Genomic DNA, 19,373 nt, shown 5'->3' with positions numbered 1-19,373 from the left:
ATGTTTCTTCCACTGCGCTGGAAACGATCGTAGGGGAAAGTGATGATAAAAACAGGGAGAAAATTTTTCAGCAAGAAAAAGTAATTTGCCAAACTGAAAGTTGTCAGAAAATTACAGAAACAAGCTGGAGGATTATGAATTGAACTGGTAAAGTCTTTCTGCTGCTTCAAGTGTACAATGAAAGACAAAAGCATCTTCCCAGAGTCTGACGAATATAGCGTGGAAAAATCGAACCATTTGAAACAGGCACTAGTAGAAACAGGGTTTTCATTGTATTTCACTTGGTGTAAATTTTCTTCAGACTGAACTGGGAAGATAGTTGTGTCTTTCATTGTACATTTACCGGTAACTAAATCAGTCTAACAGTACTTGTGTTTTGATTTCGCCAGATTAATCGTGATTTCAGACTATTCAGGCACTTCTTCACATCATATAGTCTGGATAATCGGGCTATCTCTGCATTTCCTTTCGTATTGAGTATCGATTTTTGTATCATCAAGACAGATATTTTCGTACTGTGGAATTTGTCCTATATTAATCAATTTCGTACCATCGGAAATTCGTACTTCGGGTTTTCGTATTTCGAGGACTCACTGTACACCAGTCCTGTATGAGACAGCCCTAGCATGTATTCAATATGGATGGTGGGTGTTAGTGCCAAAGTGGTGATATGTGAAGGTGTGTGGACGTAGGAGGACTACTGGGTCGTGGTAACAGACTATGAAGCCTATGCCCAGAGTCGGAGACATAAAAAAAAAAAAAAGACAATAGAGTACGAGGGCATGAACACTGTCAGGCCATTAGCTTTGCAGTACAAAACAGTACTGTACAATAGCTTGAACATAGGCTGCCACAGAGTTAGTCAGTGCACCAAAGTTTTGCAACCGCATGGTCAGAAGTGTGGGAGTGCACAGGCGGGTCTTGACTCTATGACATCCACAGGTGAGAATTAGAGCGAAGCGGTATTCTTGGCTCACTGGATAAGCCATGCCCATGATGGATTCTGATTGGCTGGTGTGTAGCGAGCGTTTTCATTGGCTCCCAAGTTTCTGGATTTCCCCTGGCACCGGTTGGCGAGCACTTTCAAGCCAGTTCAGACACCTCAACGCCAGACATTGCATTGGACTGCCAGTCAAGTCCCATTTCAGTGCCGGATGTTGCATAAAATTGCCGGATAGTGCTTTAATAGAGCCAAGATTGCTGTGCTGGATACTGTGTTAGGCAGGATATTGCACCAAAGGATAATTGAGAGCTTACTTTATCATGAAAAGGGCCTGACTTTTTTGTTGTCATATAAGTGATTCATTGCATTCTGGTTCATTGTAAAATGAGGGTCAGCTGTATAGTTTTTACTTCCTCCTTATGCTAGCATGATTCCCAACAGTCCCTGGGTAAAAAACTGTGACCCTTATATTGGCATTGCCTGGGCCCCTGGGGGGCCACCCCTCTGTAGGGGATGACCCATGGGATCCTTTTTTTACCCATTGGACCTTTTTTCCTCCAAAGTCCATTTCTTCAGGAATATGTTATTGTTGGACCTATCCTTCCATGGACCTATTTTCCCATTACCCAGCCACTCATCCATCCTGCTCACCCATGCTGACCCACAACACTAACCCACCCTCCCCATGCAACCCACCCAGCCTTCAAACTCCACCACGTTGACTTAATATACTGTAGTGGTTTTTTAAGTTGTAATATTGATGTGGTTGTAGGTGGAAGTTAAAAACTATGGTAATTGACCACCATGCTGATCTGATGAGTTCTACTTTTTTCCATCAGGGGCACCACTTCAGAAAATATAAACTACAGGATTAACTTCATCATAAAATTACTCCTGTTAGGCCCCTTTAGAGCCCTGTAGATAGTTCCTCCTTAATGTCTGTAGCAGACAAACAGACAGACTCACTTTTTAAAATTATCTTTTGGATTATAAATTCCTGAATATGTTTCTGTGTATAAAAGCATAATATATTTGGATACCTACTGGCCTCATCGGGTTTAATGGAGAGATGGCAGAGTAAGTTATATGTAGAGAAGAGGAGAGAGGTGAAAAGACTAATAAGAGAAAGAAAAGAGTGGATGAGAAGTTTGGAAGAAGTCTCATTGTAAAGTGGAGGGAATATAAGAAACTGTTTTGTAGGTCAGGAAGGTAAGACAGTGATAAGGGAAGCAGTAGAGGAGTGAGAGAGAAAAGTGGCAGACTGTTGGTGGAGAAAGGAGAGAAAGTAAGCAGACGGACAGAACACATCAAGAAAATGTTGAATGCAGAGAATGAGAGTAGCACAAGTATAGAGGTTTGGGAATGGCTGGAAGAAGAGAGGCACGTAGGTAGGAAGAGATCAGTTGGATGGAAGTATTAGAAGCAATGAAAAGGTCAAAATGGGGAAAGCCCCAGGGATTGATGGAGTGTGTGGTGAAATGTTGAAATACATGGAAGAGTTAGTGATAGAATGGATAAGAAAGATGTGCAGACTGGCCTGGGAGAAAGTTATGGCTCCAGAGGACTGTAAGTCAGGAATAATTTTTTCCCATTACAGAAGCAAAAGGGAAACAGAGGTGTGTGGCAGTCATAGGGTTACTTGTCTGCCCAGTGTGAAAGGAAAAATATATGGTAGGATATCCTTTTGTTTCGTTTTTGAAGGCTCCAACATGCTTGCATGCGTTGGCCTTGGTCACTAAATGGCAGCTCTCTGTGTGGCTTGATCTCTGGCAGCTTCCCTGTACAGTCCCTTGGCCCTGAGGTCACACTTAATGACCTTGTCCCAGGTCTTCTTTGGTCTGCCCCCCGCAACCCCACCCCTAATATTAACGCTTCTCACGTCCTGCACCCAATTATCATCCCCTATCCTCTCCACATGCCCAGCCACCTCAGTCTACCTCTCTTCATCACAACACCAGTACACTCCAGTCACATCCTACCTCTCAACTTTTCCATCACCAGCCTAGCGCCCCCCTGGCCTTGCACTCAGGGATGCACTGCACATCCACCTATTCATTGTCATTTCTGTATGTTTGAGCCTGTGAATATCTTCTTCCTTTACTGCCCAGGTCTCACTGCCATACAGCATTACACTCCTAAAGCATGCTGTATACAAAGATCCCTTAGCACGTAGGGAGAGCCCTCTCAGTGTCAGAAGAGGCAACAGCTCCCTGAACTTCTTCCAACCACTCCTCATAGCCATAGAGCTAGCTCCACCCCCACCTCCATCACATAACGTGTCTCCCAAATAACAAAACTTCCACACACTTGAGAGACTCACCAGCAAGTTCAATCCTTCCACGCCTGACAATTTCCACCTGCTCTTCCCGACACACTGCACACATAAAATCAGCATTATCTTGCAGTCTACCTCTAATACCACTACATCTCTTATGCAGCCACTTATCACAAACGCTGCACAAGATGGAATTACTTCCCACGGCTTTGTGGCAAATTGCACATGTCCACTCTCCCTCTTCTTTGACAGTACTCCCACCAACCCTAGATATCATCATTTAAGTTTTATCTGCATATACTCTTAAGCCCTTGTGCCCCATATCATCTCGCCACTTCCTGAATCTTTCCTCCACCTCCCTTTCATTCCCTGCAATCAACACCAAATCATCAGCATACATCTCCCACGGGAGTCCATTTCTGAAGTCACGTGAGAGGGCTTCAAGTACCATGATAAACAACAAGGGACTCAAAACTGACCCCTGATGCACTCCAACATTCATGGAAAACTCATCACTCATATCTCCATTCACTCTTACCTGGGTGTGAGCACCCACATGCATGGCCATACAACCACCCTAACCACCCACTCCTCGATCCCAAGCTTTCTCATTGTCCACTTCGCCACCTCTCTTGGGACTTTGTCAAAGGCCTTCTCCAAATCAACAAAAACAAAGTACAGTTCCCCTTTTCTTTCCTATATATTTTTCCTGAAGCTGTCATAACAGTGAATATGGCATCAGTGGTCCCCCCGCCTGGTATAAACCCAAACTGCATTTCATCAGTATTCACTCTTTCTCTAATCATTCTTTCTAGAACTCTCTCCATTACCTTCATTATGTGATCTGAAAACTTTATACCCCCTTCCCATTGTACACATTTACAATTACTCTCTTCAGCCAGTCATCTGGGACAACGCACTGATATATAATCATACTTATCAGGTCAGTGACTAACCTTATTCCTGTATCTCCTGAGGCCTTCAACATTTCAGCAGTCAACCCAGACACACCTGCTGCCTTCCCCACCTGCATCCTGCCTGTTGCCTCACTCACTGTTGCAGCATCAATCAAAGGCCAAGGACCAAACATTGGACCTCTTAACTCCAAACCTTCCCTATCCCAGTCAAACTCCTCATTCAACAACCGGCTATAATGCTGTCTCTATGCATCCATGCATATTGACAGAGTTAGGGAGATAACAAAGGAATTAGTTGGAGAAGAACAAGGAGGTTTTAGGAAGGGAAGGGGTTATGTTGATCAGATAGCTATACATTCTAAGATGTTTCAAAGAAGAGTATTAGAGAAGGAATGTGTTATATGCTGGCTTCGTGGATCTGAAGAAAGCATGTGACGGAATATATATATATATACTGTACAAGGAGTGTGAGATTTTAAAAATATATGGAGTAACTGGGAAACTGTTGAATGCTGTGAAGAGTATGTGTGAGGGTACCAGGGCTGCAGTTCTTGTGGAAAGTGAATCAAGTTCTTTGACTGAATGTTCGACCGAAACAGGGATGTGTCATGTATATTGAGTTGTTCACTTATACATGGACGGAGATGTACAAGAGATACAAGGTAGGGTAGCGGATGATTGTGTCTCTTAACTATAAAGGGTAGAGTTTGAAAACTCCGTGTACTGTTGTTTCTTGACAATCCTGTATTAAGTGAGGATGCATGTAAGCTGCAAGCTTTGGTGAATATGAGTGTATATAAGAAACAGAATCAGAAAGTGAATGTAGATAAGAGTAAAGCTTTAGTCTTTGAAGAGAAATGAAGCCATAGAATGCAGTGAGAATGTATGGAGAGAAATTGGAGAATGTGAGTGCATTCAGGTACTTAGGAGGTGTGATGAGTACGAATAGAAGTTTGGAGGACGAGGTGCTGGAAAGGGAACAGCAGGGAAGAAGGGTTGCTGGTTACTGAAAGCAGTGAGAATGAATAAGGAAGTGAGAGTGAGAGTAAAAAAAGTCGTTGTGTGACAGCATTATAATCCCCTACTCTAATGTATGGAAGTGAAGAATGGACCTTGTTGGAAGGATACAAGTCAGGAGCATGAGTATTGGAAATGAGTTGTCTGAGAGGAGCATGTGGAGTTACAAGAGATGACAGACAAATTAGGAAGTAAAGGAACATTGTGATATTTCTGTGGATGTGATTGAAATGTGTTAAGAAAAATATTCTGAGATGGTTTGGCCATGTGGGGAGGATGGAGTATGAGAGACTGGCTTGAAGAACGAATGTGAGTGAGATGGAGGGGATGGGGGAGACCAAGGATGCAGTGGAGGGATGGAGTGGAGATATAAGAGAGGGAAGTGTGCATAGGAGGAAGGGCAGCCAAATGGTAGAGGACAGGGCAACATGGAGATGATTTGTTTATGGCCACCTCTTGTGAGATTGAGACTTTTGGCTATGAATAAATAGATAGATAGTTAGACAGATAGAATGGCCTTTGTGTCTAAGAAGCTATTCTGTACTGTCCCAAGATTAGGTTCCCTTGTCCTCTAGTAACTCAGGTCAGAAACAGAAATTATATGTATGCTGATATTTAACACTTGCCAGGCACTTCAAAAAATAAATGTGAATCTTTCCACCAATGATGATATTTCCATAATTGGAAGTGTGAATGGAAGATTGTCAGGTGTGGATAGAGGAAGGGCAAGAGAAGGTGTGGCCTTGTTAGTGAGCCCGGAAGTACAGCAGTGTGTGATTGAATGGAAGGAGGTGTCATCAAGACTGATATGGGTGAGAGCAAAATTTGAATGTGAGTTGTGGGTATTTGTGAGTGCATATGGGCCTAGTAGTGAAAGGGATGAAGAAGAGAGGGAGTCTTTCTGGAATGATGTTGATGAGTGTCTGCAGAGTTCTGGAGCAAATGTGAATGTGGTAGTGATGGGAGATCTGAATGCTAGAGTGGGAAATGTAGCAGATGAAGGTGTAGTTGGTATGCACTGTGTGCCTGGAAGAAATGAAAATGGGGAACAAATGATAGGGATGTGCATTTAGTGAGAGATGGTGATTGGAAATACTTTGTTTGAGAAGAAAGATGTTTATAAGTATACATGGGTGAGACGAGGGTGGAAGGGTTGTTGATAGAGCATTGATGGACTATGTGATTGTGTCCAGGAATGTAATAGGAAGATTGTTGGATGTGAGAGTTTTGAGAGGGGAGGGTGGAGGTATGTCTGACCATTACCTGGTGGAGGGAAGGTTGAGAGTAGGTAAGAGATGGGTGAGAGCTAGGAGAGTTAGGTGTGGCAGGAAGATTTTGAAAGTGAATGAGTTGGATAAAAGAGAAAATGATAGAGTATCAGGAGAAATTGAAAGATGAGTGGATTGCAGTGAAAGATCAGGAGAATGGCAGTGTGGAGGAGGAATGGCAGTTGTTTATGAGTGCTGTGGTGGGGTATGCAGAAGAGGTGTGTGGTGTGAGACGAGTGGGTGGTGGTGTAAGAAAGGGAAGTGAATGGTGGTGCGAGGAAGTAAGTATGGCTGTGGTTGAGAAGAGATGTGCATATGAAGTGTGGCTGCAGAGGAAGGATGAGGTGTCATATGAGAGGTATAAGGAAAAGAGGAATAGGGTGAGAAGGGCTATGCGTGATGCTAAAGTGGCAGCAGGTGAGAGGTGGGATAGGCAGTTGACTGAGAATTTTCAATAGAATAAGAAAATGTTTTGGAAGGTGAAAAAGGTGCAAAAGGGAGAGGAAGAGTGAGTAAGAGCAGAGGATGGGAGGATGTTAATTGAGATGGATGCAGTAAGGAAGAGATGGGCGAAGTGTTTTGAAAGATTGTTGGATGTACATCTACCACAAATTGACTTAGGACCTACACACAGAATTGCAATGGGAGAGTTGTCTGTCTTTGCTTTGTGTTTCCACCTCTACCAGGTGAATTTTTTGGGCAAGCAGTAACTGGCAACTCCTCTGGTGTTGGCAGAAGGTGGTGAAACACTCAGCACATCAGTGCTTGCCAAAGAGCGAGATTGGGAGTATATGTTCCCGTCGCTCCAAGCTTGCACCACCCTCTTTTTTCGTATGCATTACTGTTTGCCCTGTTATTTTCCTAGAGTCAAGTTGTCATGCCTGGAAAGTACTGCTCAAGGGATGAGAAGGTCCATATCATTGCATGGAGGCAGGATATTGTCCCTAACAACATGATTTGTGAATGTACTGGATGAGCAAAGTCCCCTCTTTTTTCGTATGCATTACTGTTTGCCCTGTTATTTTCGTAGAGTCAAGTTGTTATGCCTGGAAAGTACTGCTCAAGGGATGAGAAGGTCCATATCATTGCATGGAGGCAGGATATTGTCCCTAACAACATGATTTGTGAATGTACTGGATGAGCAAAGTCAACTGTCATGAAGATTCTTGCCACAGCGCCCGGCCTGCCACCTGATGTCATACCAAAGCACAAGGATGGCAGTGGAAAGAAGAGGATGACTTCCAGAGGTACAGATACATTTCTGAAGAGGGAAGTAATCAAGAATCCTCGACTGACAGCAGCAGAAGAGAACAGAATGCATCCCCAGCTGTTACAAGACGTCTCAATTCGAACTATCCAACACCGCTTACAGAAGGAGCTGAGTTTGCCAAGCCGTACCACAGCCAAGAAACCGCTTCTCACTGACCGTATGAAGAAGCAGCGCATTCAGTTTGCCAAGAAGTAAGGACACTGGACATCGGATGAGTGGAGAAAAGTTATGTTTTCTGATGAAAGCACATTCCAAGTGTTCCATGTGCGTTCTGCCAAGGTTCGTCACTCTGCCTCCCGTAGTCGATATGACCCTGCTTACACGGTGCCGACTGTTAAGCACCCACAGTCAGTAATGGTATGGGGGTGTTTCTCAGGTGAAATGGGAAGGGGAGGCCTCTGCTTTCTTCCTAAGAACTTGATGATGAATGGTGGCCTGTACATTCAAGTTCTGAAAGATCATTTGTTAAACTTTTTTGTTATTCATGGGTGCGACTTTTTCATGCACGATTCAGTTCCTTGTCACAAGTCACTAAAGGTGACAAAATGGCTTCAGGATAATCGGATTGAAGTCCTCGACTGGCCTGGCAACAGTCCGGATCTAAATTCGATAGAAAACTGCCAGGCAAAGATGAAGAAAATCATGGCAGAGAAGAAGACACCCGACCTCAAGACTGAACTGACAGATGTTTGGTGCAAAGAAATTACTTTAGAGATCTATGTGATTCCATGCCAAAATGCATCCAACTGGTCCTGAAAAACAGGAGAAACATGATTTCATATTAATGTGATATACTATGATTTCTGCATTTTTCAGTACCTTGTGGGGGGAGGTCCTAAGTCAATTTGCGGTAGCTGTAGAGGAGGAAAGGAAGGCTGAGATCGTGGCAGAAGGAAGGGTGCAAGGATTAAATGTGTTGGGAGAGTTGAATGATTCTTTGATCATGATTGAGAAAGTATAGGAGGCAGTAAAGGAGATGAAAACAGGGAAAGCTGCAGGTATGGATGGGTGTGCTGTGGAATGTCTGAAAGGTGGTGGAGTGACTCTTGTTGACTGGTTAGTAAGGTGGTTGAATGTGTGCTTTGTGCAAGGTATGGTGCCAGTTGACTGGGCAAGTGCTTGTGTGGTCCCGTTGTGTAAAGGTAAGGGCGATAAGTATGAATGTAGTAGTTTTAGGGGTATAAGTCTGTTGAGTGTTGCAGGTAAGGTGTATGGTAGAGTGTTAATTAAGAGAGTTATAGAAGGTACAGAGGGAATGATTGGTGATGAACAGTGTGGCTTTAGGAGAAGGAGGGGATGCATGGATCAGGTGTTTGCTGTGAGACAGGTGTGTGAAAAGTATTTAGCGAAAGGTAAGGGTGTGTTTTGGGCAATCATGGATTTAGAGAAAGCATATGATAGAACTGATAGGGAGGCTTCGTGGACTGTTTTAAGATTGTATGGACTTGATGGTAGGTTACTAAAAGGGGTGAAAAGTTTTTATGTAAATTGTAAAGCATGTGTAAGAGTGGGAAGTACTGTCAGTGATTGGTTTCCCATGAGAGTGGGACTGCAGCAGGGATGTGTGATGTCGCCTTGGTTGTTTAATATTTATATGGATGGTATTGTAAGGGAGGTGAATGCAATAGTGTTATGTGGTCGTCTGAGTCTGGTGAATGTTGATGTTAGAGAGTGGAATCTGAATCAGCTGCATTTTGCAGATACTGCACTGGTGGCTGATTCAGAGAGATTGAGACAGTTGGTAGAGGAGTTTAGAAGGGTGTGTGAAAGGAGGAAATTGAAAGTAAATTAGAATAAGAATAAAGTGATGAAGTGTACGAGGTTGGTAGATGGTAGGAGGATGAATATAGTTTTGAATGGTGAGTTGCTTGAGGAGGTAGAATGTTTTAAATATTTAGGGTCACATGTTGCTGTGGATGGAAGAATAGATGCAGAAGTGAAGTTTAGAATGAATGAAGTAGGAAAGGTGCTGGGAGGAATGAAAAAAGTGTTTAGATGTCATTTGCTTAGAATGGATGTAAAGAGAAGGCTGGATGAGGGTGATGTGGTACCGACTGCATTACAGTCATTACTCGTTTTACAATGATTCCGTTTATGATAATTCGCTACAGTGATAATAGAAAAGTTCCACCCCAAATTTCAGTTTACAATAAATTGCCTGCTATAACGATTTTGCCATTGGAAAGCGCCAGGCACATGCAAGGTGACCGTCATTTGTCTCAGGCAAGATGGTGGCCCCGGCGTGCAGGCATTGTTATGGTTTAGGTCCCGCCTCTCCTTCAAAGCCCTGTCTTTCCAACTTGTTCATGTGTGCCCCCTTGTTATGGTCACTCTCAGCCAAACATCGTACTACAGTACTGTGGATTTGTGTGCCCAGTGGTAAGGTCAATGCCAGTGTAGGCCCCAGTGCTATGGTTGGTGCAGGTATGGGTCCCAGTGCTAAGGTTGGTGCAGGTATGGGCTGAATTCCCCTCCCCCTAACCTGTTCCTGTCTGACTCAGAGGCTGACCACTAGTGCCTGTAAGCACAGGCTGTCCCCCAGCCTCAGGGGGGACGACTCGGAGATGACTTGGACCAACACAGGAAGGAATGAAGGTGGATTGTCATTTACGGTTCAGTCTTGGTTAGGTGACTTTCGGAAGTTGAGTTGATGTAACCCCCCTTTTGTAATGGGTTTCAGTCTCCCAATTTACGATAAAATCGGTATATGATAAGATATGACCTGATGTAACCCCATCGTAAAACGAGTAATGACTGTATATGGGGCTGAAACATGGAATATGGGTGTAGCAGAGAGGAAAAGTTTGAATGTAATGGAGATGAGGTTTGAGGAATATGTGTGGAGTGATGTGTATGGATCGAGTGAGAAATGATGAAGTGTGGAGGAGAACTGGAGTTGTTCAGGAGATGGCTGATCGAGTTGAGCAGAGGGTGTTGCGATGGTTTGGGCATATGGAGAGAATTTATAATGAGCGATTGGTGAAAAAGATAACTAGATCTGATGTGAGAGGTGTAAGGCTGAGAAGACGACCACGAATAGGATGGATGGACAGTGTGAAGAGAGCGTTGGATGTGAGAGGGATGACTGTTGAGCAAGGAAGAGTGGCTGTGCGGGATAGAAATGAATGGAGAGAAACTGTGACTGAATAAATGATGACGCAGCCCTGAGGGGATATTCTCCCGCATTTTGTCTGATCAGCTGATCAGGTCAGGTGAGGGTAAGGGGATGGGTCCATTATGATGTGGCAGGGGTAAACCAGCTCTGCTGTCGGGCCCTGCTGCGGATGTTGCTGATTGCACTGTGCAGTTGACCCTCATGTGGTGTGGTGCAGTGAGGATCTGTCCCTTCTTCCCTTCGGAATACGATGTGAATAAATGTGTGTATGTGTGGATGAGTAAATTGGGAGTGTATCGTCCTGTCTCGGCTACCTCCCTTTCTTTGGGGGAAGCAGCCTAGGTATATAGATAGATAGATAGTAATGGTGTTGTGTGCTAGTAGTGATGGTGGTGATGATGGTGGTGTTTGGTGGTGGTAATAGTGGTGTTTGGTGGTGGTGATGGTGGTGTTTGGTGGTGGTGATGGTTGTGTTTGGTGGTGGTGATGGTGCTGTTTGGTGGTGGTAATAGTGGTGTTTGGTGGTGGTGATGGTGGTGTTTGGTGGTGGTGATGGTGGTGGTGATGGTGGTGATGGTGGTGGTGATGGTGGTGGTGATGGTGGTGTTTGGTGGTGGTAATAGTGGTGTTTGGTGGTGGTGATGGTGCTGTTTGGTGGTGGTGATGGTGATGTTTGTTGGTGGTGATGGTGGTGTTTGTTGGTGGTGATGGTGGTGTTTGGCGGTGGTAATAGTGGTGTTTGTTGGTGGTGATGGTGGTGTTTGGTGGTGGTGATGGTGGTGTTTGGTGGTGGTGATGGTGGTGTTTGGTGGTGGTGATGGTGGTGTTTGGTGGTGGTAATAGTGGTGTTTGTTGGTGGTGATGGTGCTGTTTGGTGGTGGTGATGGTGCTGTTTGGTGGTGGTGATGGTGCTGTTTGGTGGTGGTGATGGTGCTGTTTGGTGGTGGTAATAGTGGTGTTTGGTGGTGGTAACGGTGGTGTTTGGTGGTGGTAATAGTGGTGTTTGTTGGTGGTGATGGTGATGTTTGTTGGTGGTGATGGTGGTGTTTGGTGGTGGTAATAGTGGTGTTTGGTGGTGGTAATAGTGGTGTTTGGTGGTGGTAATAGTGGTGTTTGGTGGTGGTGATGGTGGTGTTTGGTGGTGGTGATGGTGGTGTTTGGTGGTGGTAATAGTGGTGTTTGTTGGTGGTGATGGTGCTGTTTGGTGGTGGTGATGGTGGTGTTTGGTGGTGGTGATGGTGGTGTTTGGTGGTGGTGATGGTGGTGTTTGGTGGTGCTGTTTGGTGGTGGTAATAGTGGTGTTTGGTGGTGGTAATGGTGGTGTTTGGTGGTGGTAATGGTGCTGTTTGGTGGTGGTGATGGTGCTGTTTGGTGGTGGTAATAGTGGTGTTTGGTGGTGGTAATAGTGGTGTTTGGTGGTGGTGATGGTGCTGCTTGGTGGTGGTGATGGTGCTGTTTGGTGGTGGTGATGGTGGTGGTGATGGTGCTGTTTGGTGGTGGTGATGGTGGTGGTGGTGATGGTGCTGTTTGGTGGTGGTAATAGTGGTGTTTGGTGGTGGTAATAGTGGTGTTTGGTGGTGGTGATGGTGGTGTTTGGTGGTGGTAATGGTGCTGTTTGGTGGTGGGAATAGTGGTGTTTGGTGGTGGTGATGGTGGTGTTTGGTGGTGGTAATAGTGGTGTTTGGTGGTGGTGATGGTGCTGTTTGGTGGTGGTGATGGTGCTGTTTGGTGGTGGTAATAGTGGTGTTTGGTGGTGGTGATGATGGTGTTTGGTGGTGGTGATGGTCCTGTTTGGTGGTGGTAATAGTGGTGTTTGGTGGTGATGATGGTGCTGTTTGGTGGTGGTAATAGTGGTGTTTGGTGGTGGTAATAGTGGTGTTTGGTGGTGGTAATAGTGGTGTTTGGTGGTGGTGATGGTGCTGTTTGGTGGTGGTAATAGTGGTGTTTGGTGGTGGTAATAGTGGTGTTTGGTGGTGGTGATGGTGGTGTTTGGTGGTGGTGATGGTGGTGTTTGGTGGTGGTGATGGTGGTGTTTGGTGGTGGTGATGGTGGTGTTTGGTGGTGGTGATGGTGGTCTTTGGTGGTGGTGATGGTGGTGTTTGGTGGTGGTGATGGTGGTGTTTGGTGGTGGTGATGGTGCTGTTTGGTGGTGGTAATAGTGGTGTTTGGTGGTGGTGATGGTGCTGTTTGGTGGTGGTGATGGTGGTGTTTGGTGGTGGTAATAGTGGTGTTTGGTGGTGGTGATGGTGGTTTTTGGTGGTGGTAATAGTGGTGTTTGGTGGTGGTAATAGTGGTGTTTGGTGGTGGTAATAGTGGTGTTTGTTGGTGGTGATGGTGCTGTTTGGTGGTGGTGATGGTGCTGTTTGGTTGTGGTAATAGTGGTGTTTGGTGGTGGTAATAGTGGTGTTTGTTGGTGGTGATGGTGGTGTTTGGTGGTGGTGATGGTGCTGTTTGGTGGTGGTGATGGTGGTGTTTGGTGGTGGTGATGGTGGTGTTTGTTGGTGGTGATGGTGGTGATGGTGGTGTTTGGTGGTGGCAATAGTGGTGTCTGGTGGTGGTGATGGTGCTGTTTGGTGGTGGTAATAGTGGTGTTTGGTGGTGGTGATGGTGCTGTTTGGTGGTGGTAATAGTGGTGTTTGGTGGTGGTGATGGTGCTGTTTGGTGGTGGTGATGGTGGTGGTGATGGTGCTGTTTGGTGGTGGTGATGGTGCTGTTCGGTGGTGGTAATAGTGGTGTTTGGTGGTGGTGATGGTGGTGTTTGGTGGTGGTAATAGTGGTGTTTGGTGGTGGTAATAGTGGTGTTTGGTGGTGGTGATGGTGCTGTTTGGTGGTGGTAATAGTGGTGTTTGGTGGTGGTGATGGTGCTGTTTGGTGGTGGTAATAGTGGTGTTTGGTGGTGGTGATGGTAGTGTTTGTTGGTGGTGATGGTGGTGTTTGGTGGTGGTGATGGTGGTGTTTGGTGGTGGTGATGGTGGTGTTTGGTGGTGGTGATGGTGCTGTTTGGTGGTGGTAATAGTGGTGTTTGGTGGTGGTGATGGTGGTGTTTGGTGGTGGTGATGGTGGTGGTGGTGTTTGGTGGTGGTAATAGTGGTGTTTGGTGGTGGTGTTTGGTGGTGGTGATGGTGGTGTTTGGTGGTGGTGATGGTGGTGTTTGGTGGTGGTGATGGTGGTGTTTGGTGGTGGTGATGGTGGTGTTTGGTGGTGGTGATGGTGGTGTTTGGTGGTGGTGATGGTGGTGTTTGGTGGTGGTGATGGTGCTGTTTGGTGGTGGTGATGGTGCTGTTTGGTGGTGGGAATAGTGGTGTTTGGTGGTGGTAATAGTGGTGTTTGGTGGTGGTGATGGTGATGTTTGGTGGTGGTGATGGTGGTGTTTGGTGGTGGTAATAGTGGTGTTTGGTGGTGGTAATAGTGGTGTTTGGTGGTGGGAATAGTGGTGTTTGGTGGTGGGAATAGTGGTGTTTGGTGGTGGTAATAGTGGTGTTTGGTGGTGGTGATGGTGGTGTTTGGTGGTGGTAATAGTGGTGTTTGGTGGTGGTAATAGTGGTGTTTGGTGGTGGTAATAGTGGTGTTTGGTGGTGGTAATAGTGGTGTTTGGTGGTGGTGATGGTGCTGTTTGGTGGTGGTGATGGTGCTGTTTGGTGGTGGTGATGGTGCTGTTTGGTGGTGGTAATAATGGTGTTTAGTGGTGGTGATGGTGATGTTTGGTGGTGGTGATGGTGGTGGTGTTGATGGTGGTGGTGGTGATGGTGCTGTTTGGTGGTGGTGATGGTGCTGTTTGGTGGTGGTGGGGTTTGGTGGTGGTGGGGTTTGGTGGTGGTGGTGTTTGGTGATGGTGGTGTTTGGTGATGGTGGTGTTTGGTGATGGTGGTGTTTGGTGGTGGTGGTGTTTGGTGATGGTGGTGTTTGGTGGTGGTGGTGTTTGGTGGTGGTGGTGATGGTGGTGTTTGGTGGTGGTGATGGTGCTGTTTAGTGGTGGTAATAGTGGTGTTTGGTGGTGGTAATAGTGCTGTTTGGTGGTGGTAATAGTGCTGTTTGGTGGTGGTGATGGTGGTGTTTGGTGGTGGTGATGGTGCTGTTTGGTGGTGGTAATAGTGCTGTTTGGTGGTGGTGATGGTGGTGTTTGGTGGTGGTGATGATGGTGTTTGGTGGTGGTAATAGTGCTGTTTGGTGGTGGTAATAGTGCTGTTTGGTGGTGGTGATGGTGGTGTTTGGTGGTGGTGATGGTGGTGTTTGGTGGTGGTGATGGTGGTGTTTGGTGGTGGTAATAGTGGTGTTTGGTGGTGGTAATAGTGGTGTTTGGTGGTGGTAATAGTGGTGTTTGGTGGTGGTAATAGTGTTTGGTGGTGGTAATAGTGCTGTTTGGTGGTGGTGATGGTGGTGTTTGGTGGTGGTGATGGTGGTGTTTGGTGGTGGTAATAGTGGTGTTTGGTTGTGGTAATAGTGGTGTTTGGTGCTGGTGATGGTGGTGTTTGGTGGTGGTAATAGTGGTGTTTGGTTGTGGTAATAGTGGTGTTTGGTTGTGGTAATAGTGGTGTTTGGTGGTGGTGATGGTGGTGTTTGGTGGTGGTGATGGTGCTGTTTGGTGGTGGTGATGGTGGTGGTTGTTGGTGGTAATAGTGGTGTTTGGTGGTGGTGATGGTGATGTTTGGTGGTGGTGATGGTGGTGTTTGGTGGTGGTGTTTGGTGGTGGTGATGGTGGTGGTTGTTGGTGGTAATAGTGCTGTTTGGTGGTGGTGATGGTGGTGTTTGGTGGTGGTGATGGTGGTGGTTGTTGGTGGTAATAGTGCTGTTTGGTGGTGGTGATGGTGGTGTTTGGTGGTGGTGATGGTGGTGTTTGGTGGTGGTGATGGTGGTGTTTGGTGGTGGTGATGGTGGTGTTTGGTGGTGGTAATAGTGGTGTTTGGTGGTGGTAATAGTGGTGTTTGGTGGTGGTAATAGTGGTGTTTGGTGGTGGTAATAGTGGTGTTTGGTGGTGGTGATGGTGGTGTTTGGTGGTGGTGATGGTGGTGTTTGGTGGTGGTAATAGTGGTGTTTGGTGGTGGTAATAGTGGTGTTTGGTGGTGGTAATAGTGGTGTTTGGTGGTGGTGATGGTGGTGTTTGGTGGTGGTGATGGTGGTGGTTGTTGGTGGTAATAGTGCTGTTTGGTGGTGGTGATGGTGGTGTTTGGTGGTGGTGATGGTGGTGTTTGGTGGTGGTGATGGTGGTGTTTGGTGGTGGTGATGGTGGTGTTTGGTGGTGGTGATGGTGGTGGTTGTTGGTGGTGATGGTGGTGTTTGGTGGTGGTGATGGTGGTGGTGATGGTGCTGTTTGGTGGTGGTGATGGTGGTGGTTGTTGGTGGTGATGGTGGTGGTGATGGTGGTGTTTGTTGGTGGTGATGGTGGTGTTTGTTGGTGGTGATGGTAGTGTTTGGTGGTGGTGATGGTGGTGTTTGGTGGTGGTGATGGTGGTGTTTGGTGGTGGTGATGGTGGTGTTTGGTGGTGGTAATAGTGGTGTTTGGTGGTGGTGTTTGGTGGTGGTGATGGTGGTTTTTGGTGGTGGTGATGGTGGTGTTTGGTGGTGGTGATGGTGGTGTTTGGTGGTGGTGATAGTGGTGTTTGGTGGTGGTGATGGTGGTGTTTGGTGGTGGTGATGGTGGTGTTTGGTGGTGGTAATAGTGCTGTTTGGTGGTGGTGTTTGGTGGTGGTGATGGTGGTTTTTGGTGGTGGTGATGGTGGTTTTTGGTGGTGGTGATGGTGGTGTTTGGTGGTGGTGATGGTGGTGTTTGGTGGTGGTGATAGTGGTGTTTGGTGGTGGTGATGGTGGTGTTTGGTGGTGGTGATGGTGGTGTTTGGTGGTGGTAATAATGGTGTTTGGTGGTGGTGATGGTGGTGTTTGGTGGTGGTGATGGTGGTTTTTGGTGGTGGTAATAGTGCTGTTTGGTGGTGGTGATGGTGGTGTTTGGTGGTGGTAATAGTGCTGTTTAGTGGTGGTAACAGTGTTGTTTGATGGTGGTGATGGTGCTTATCGGTAGTGGTGATGATCTTGCGGCCTTCATGGATTTGGAGAAAGCATATGACTGGGTGGATAGGCAAGGACTCTGGAAAGTATTAAGATTATATGGAGTAGATGGGAAGTTGTTGAAGGCTGTGAAGAGTATGTATGAGGGTGCTAAGGCTGCAGTGCATGTGGAGAGGGAACTGAGTGAATTTTTCTCTTTGAAGGTTGGGGTGAAACAAGGATGTCATGTCTCCATGGTTGTTCAATCTGTATATGGATTGGGTTATAAGAGAGATACAAGGTAGGGCAGTGGATGTTAGAGCAGCCCTAATGAGAGAGGACATTGTTTGGAAACTCCCTGTACTGTTGTTTGCAGATGATACTGTTTTGTTAAGTGAAGACAAAAGGGAGCTGCAAAGCTTGGTGAATGAATTTGGGAGAGTGCTTAAGAAACGGAGTCTAAAGGTGAATGCAGGGAGGAGTAAAGTTATGGTCTTTGAGAGAAGTGGAGTCAGTGACTGTACAGTGAGGTTGGATGAGGAGGAAGTGGAAAATGTGAGTGCGTTTAAGTAGTTGGGTAGTGTGATGAGTAAGGATGGAAGTTTAGTGGGTGAAGTGATTGAAAGAGTTCATCAGGGAAGAAAGGTTGCTGGTTCCTTGAATGCAGTGATAAGAAACAGGGAAGTGTGCATGGAAGTGAAAAAACTACTATATGACAGTATTGTTATACCAGCTGTAACGTATGGAAGTTAAGCTTGGATGTTGTTGGAAGGACACAGGTCAAGAGTGAGGGCAGTAGAAATTAATTATTTGAGAGGAGCATGTGGAGTCATATGGAGAGAGAGATTGACAAATGAGGAAATGAAGGAGCGTTGTGGTGTGGATGTGGATGTGATAGGAAGCGTTATGAGGAACACACTGAGGTGGTTTGGCCATGTGGAGAGGATGGAGGGTGAAAGACTGACGAAGAGAGTGTATGTGAGTGAGGTGGAGGGGGGAAGAGGGAGGGAGAGGCCGAGGATGAGATGGAGGGATGGGGTGGAGAGGTATATGAGAGAGAGGGGTGTGAGTTGGGAGCAGGGCAGTGAAATGGCGGGGGACAGGGCGACTTGGAGGCGATTTGTTTGTGGCCACCCCAAACGGGATTGAGGCGTCTGGCAATAGATAGATAGATAGATAGATTTTGGTTGAATTTTGAAAAGGAAGTGTAGTGTGTAATGTGCATGTAGTTTGGTGTTTACAGCTAGTTGGAGAAACTTGTATTGGATAGCATGCTGGCCTACTCTTTATTACCAAAACACTGAAAAAGTTCAGCATAGGGGGATGGTTAGGAACTAGACCCGAGGGCTTATGAAACGGGAGCTCCAGCTCTTTCATCAGCTTTCCATCCACCTTGTGCGTACTGCCCTGCTTGACTGGTGCCACAGACTACTCCCAATATTAGGAGGGGTAGATTGAGATGGTTTGGACATGTTGAGAGGATGGAGAATAACAGCTGGATGCATAAGGTGGGAAGTGTGAGAGGGAGAAGGGTTGTGAGAGGCAAAGCAACAAAGACATGGGACAAGGTTGTAGAGTGTGACATCAGGGATAAGACTGAATAGGAAGGCTGCAAGAGATCGAGCAGTGTGGAGAGCCACTATTAGATGACCAAGGCCAACGCTTATAAGCACGTTGGAGCCTTCATAAACAATATGAGTGATACGACAATTGTCATAGTGATTAGAGTGTCTGTTCCGTTGATATTTAAAATTTATGTTTATTTATTTATTTTTCGTCTGTTGGAGCCAGTATGTCAAAATCTTGAATGGTTGGTGAATGAGAATGTGACCCATTTCACTGGATATTTTGTTGAAAGTTTTACCTTTTTTGTGCTTTCTCTGTGTTATTTCCAGATCTTGCTGACCAATAATTTCAGTGTAATTTTTTATGATGATGATGATGATGTTGATAATGTTAATGATGATTACTGCTGAAGTATGTTTTATACAGTTTTTAGACAGTAGCAGAATTTATCCCGTTCCTACAACAGTTCTGTGGAAACATCATATGTGGGCTGAATTTGCTGAGTGATGCAGTGATGAGACTTGTGCATGTGGAACACAGAGATCAAGTTGTTGATGTCTTTTTGAAGCGACGATCACTTTACATCATGAAGTGAGTATATACTGTGTGTGTGTGTATCCAGCATATATATATATATATATATATATATATATATATATATAAGTAATCCCCCCAATATCCGATGTAATAGAGCCAAAGGCATGTCCGGATAGTGGTCCTGTCTGGATATTGGGCCTCAGCCTCCTGGACTTGTACTTATGGACCCTAACTCAGAAAAACACCTATACAACTCCCTCTGGACATGCATTGCACCTATTTAAGACCCAAATCACACCAATAAGGGACATACAAGACTGAAATAAATGCAAAAGAACCATAAAATGAGGTTTTAGAGGTGAGTTTATACAATAATAAACATTCTGGGTACTTACAACAAGTCCCTGGCTCCTAGACTGGTAGTTATGGACCCTAACCTAGCCTAACTCAGAAAAACACCCCCCTACTGCACATGCATAGCACCTA

The 19,373-nt window shown here is 45.8% G+C and overlaps 1 protein-coding gene across 1 annotated transcript in view; it reads left to right on the top strand.

Annotated features, from left to right (window-relative positions):
* The window catches only part of LOC145412493 (RNA demethylase ALKBH7, mitochondrial), an 84,787-nt gene that overhangs the window by 39,424 nt on the left and 25,990 nt on the right, over positions 1-19,373 (top strand). The window contains exon 3 of the mRNA XM_080282381.1: positions 18,817-18,941. Coding sequence (XP_080138507.1) covers positions 18,817-18,941 — 125 coding nt within the window. The remainder of the gene's footprint in view (positions 1-18,816; positions 18,942-19,373) is intronic.

This window comes from Coenobita brevimanus, chromosome 93, assembly GCF_032717465.1.
Source record: "Coenobita brevimanus isolate Jiangsu-jjx chromosome 93, ASM3271746v2, whole genome shotgun sequence".
In the NCBI taxonomy this organism is placed as follows: Eukaryota; Metazoa; Arthropoda; class Malacostraca; order Decapoda; family Coenobitidae; genus Coenobita; species Coenobita brevimanus.
The sequence above is the reverse complement of the archived record's forward strand: the minus strand, read 5'-3'. Positions and strand labels throughout refer to the sequence as shown.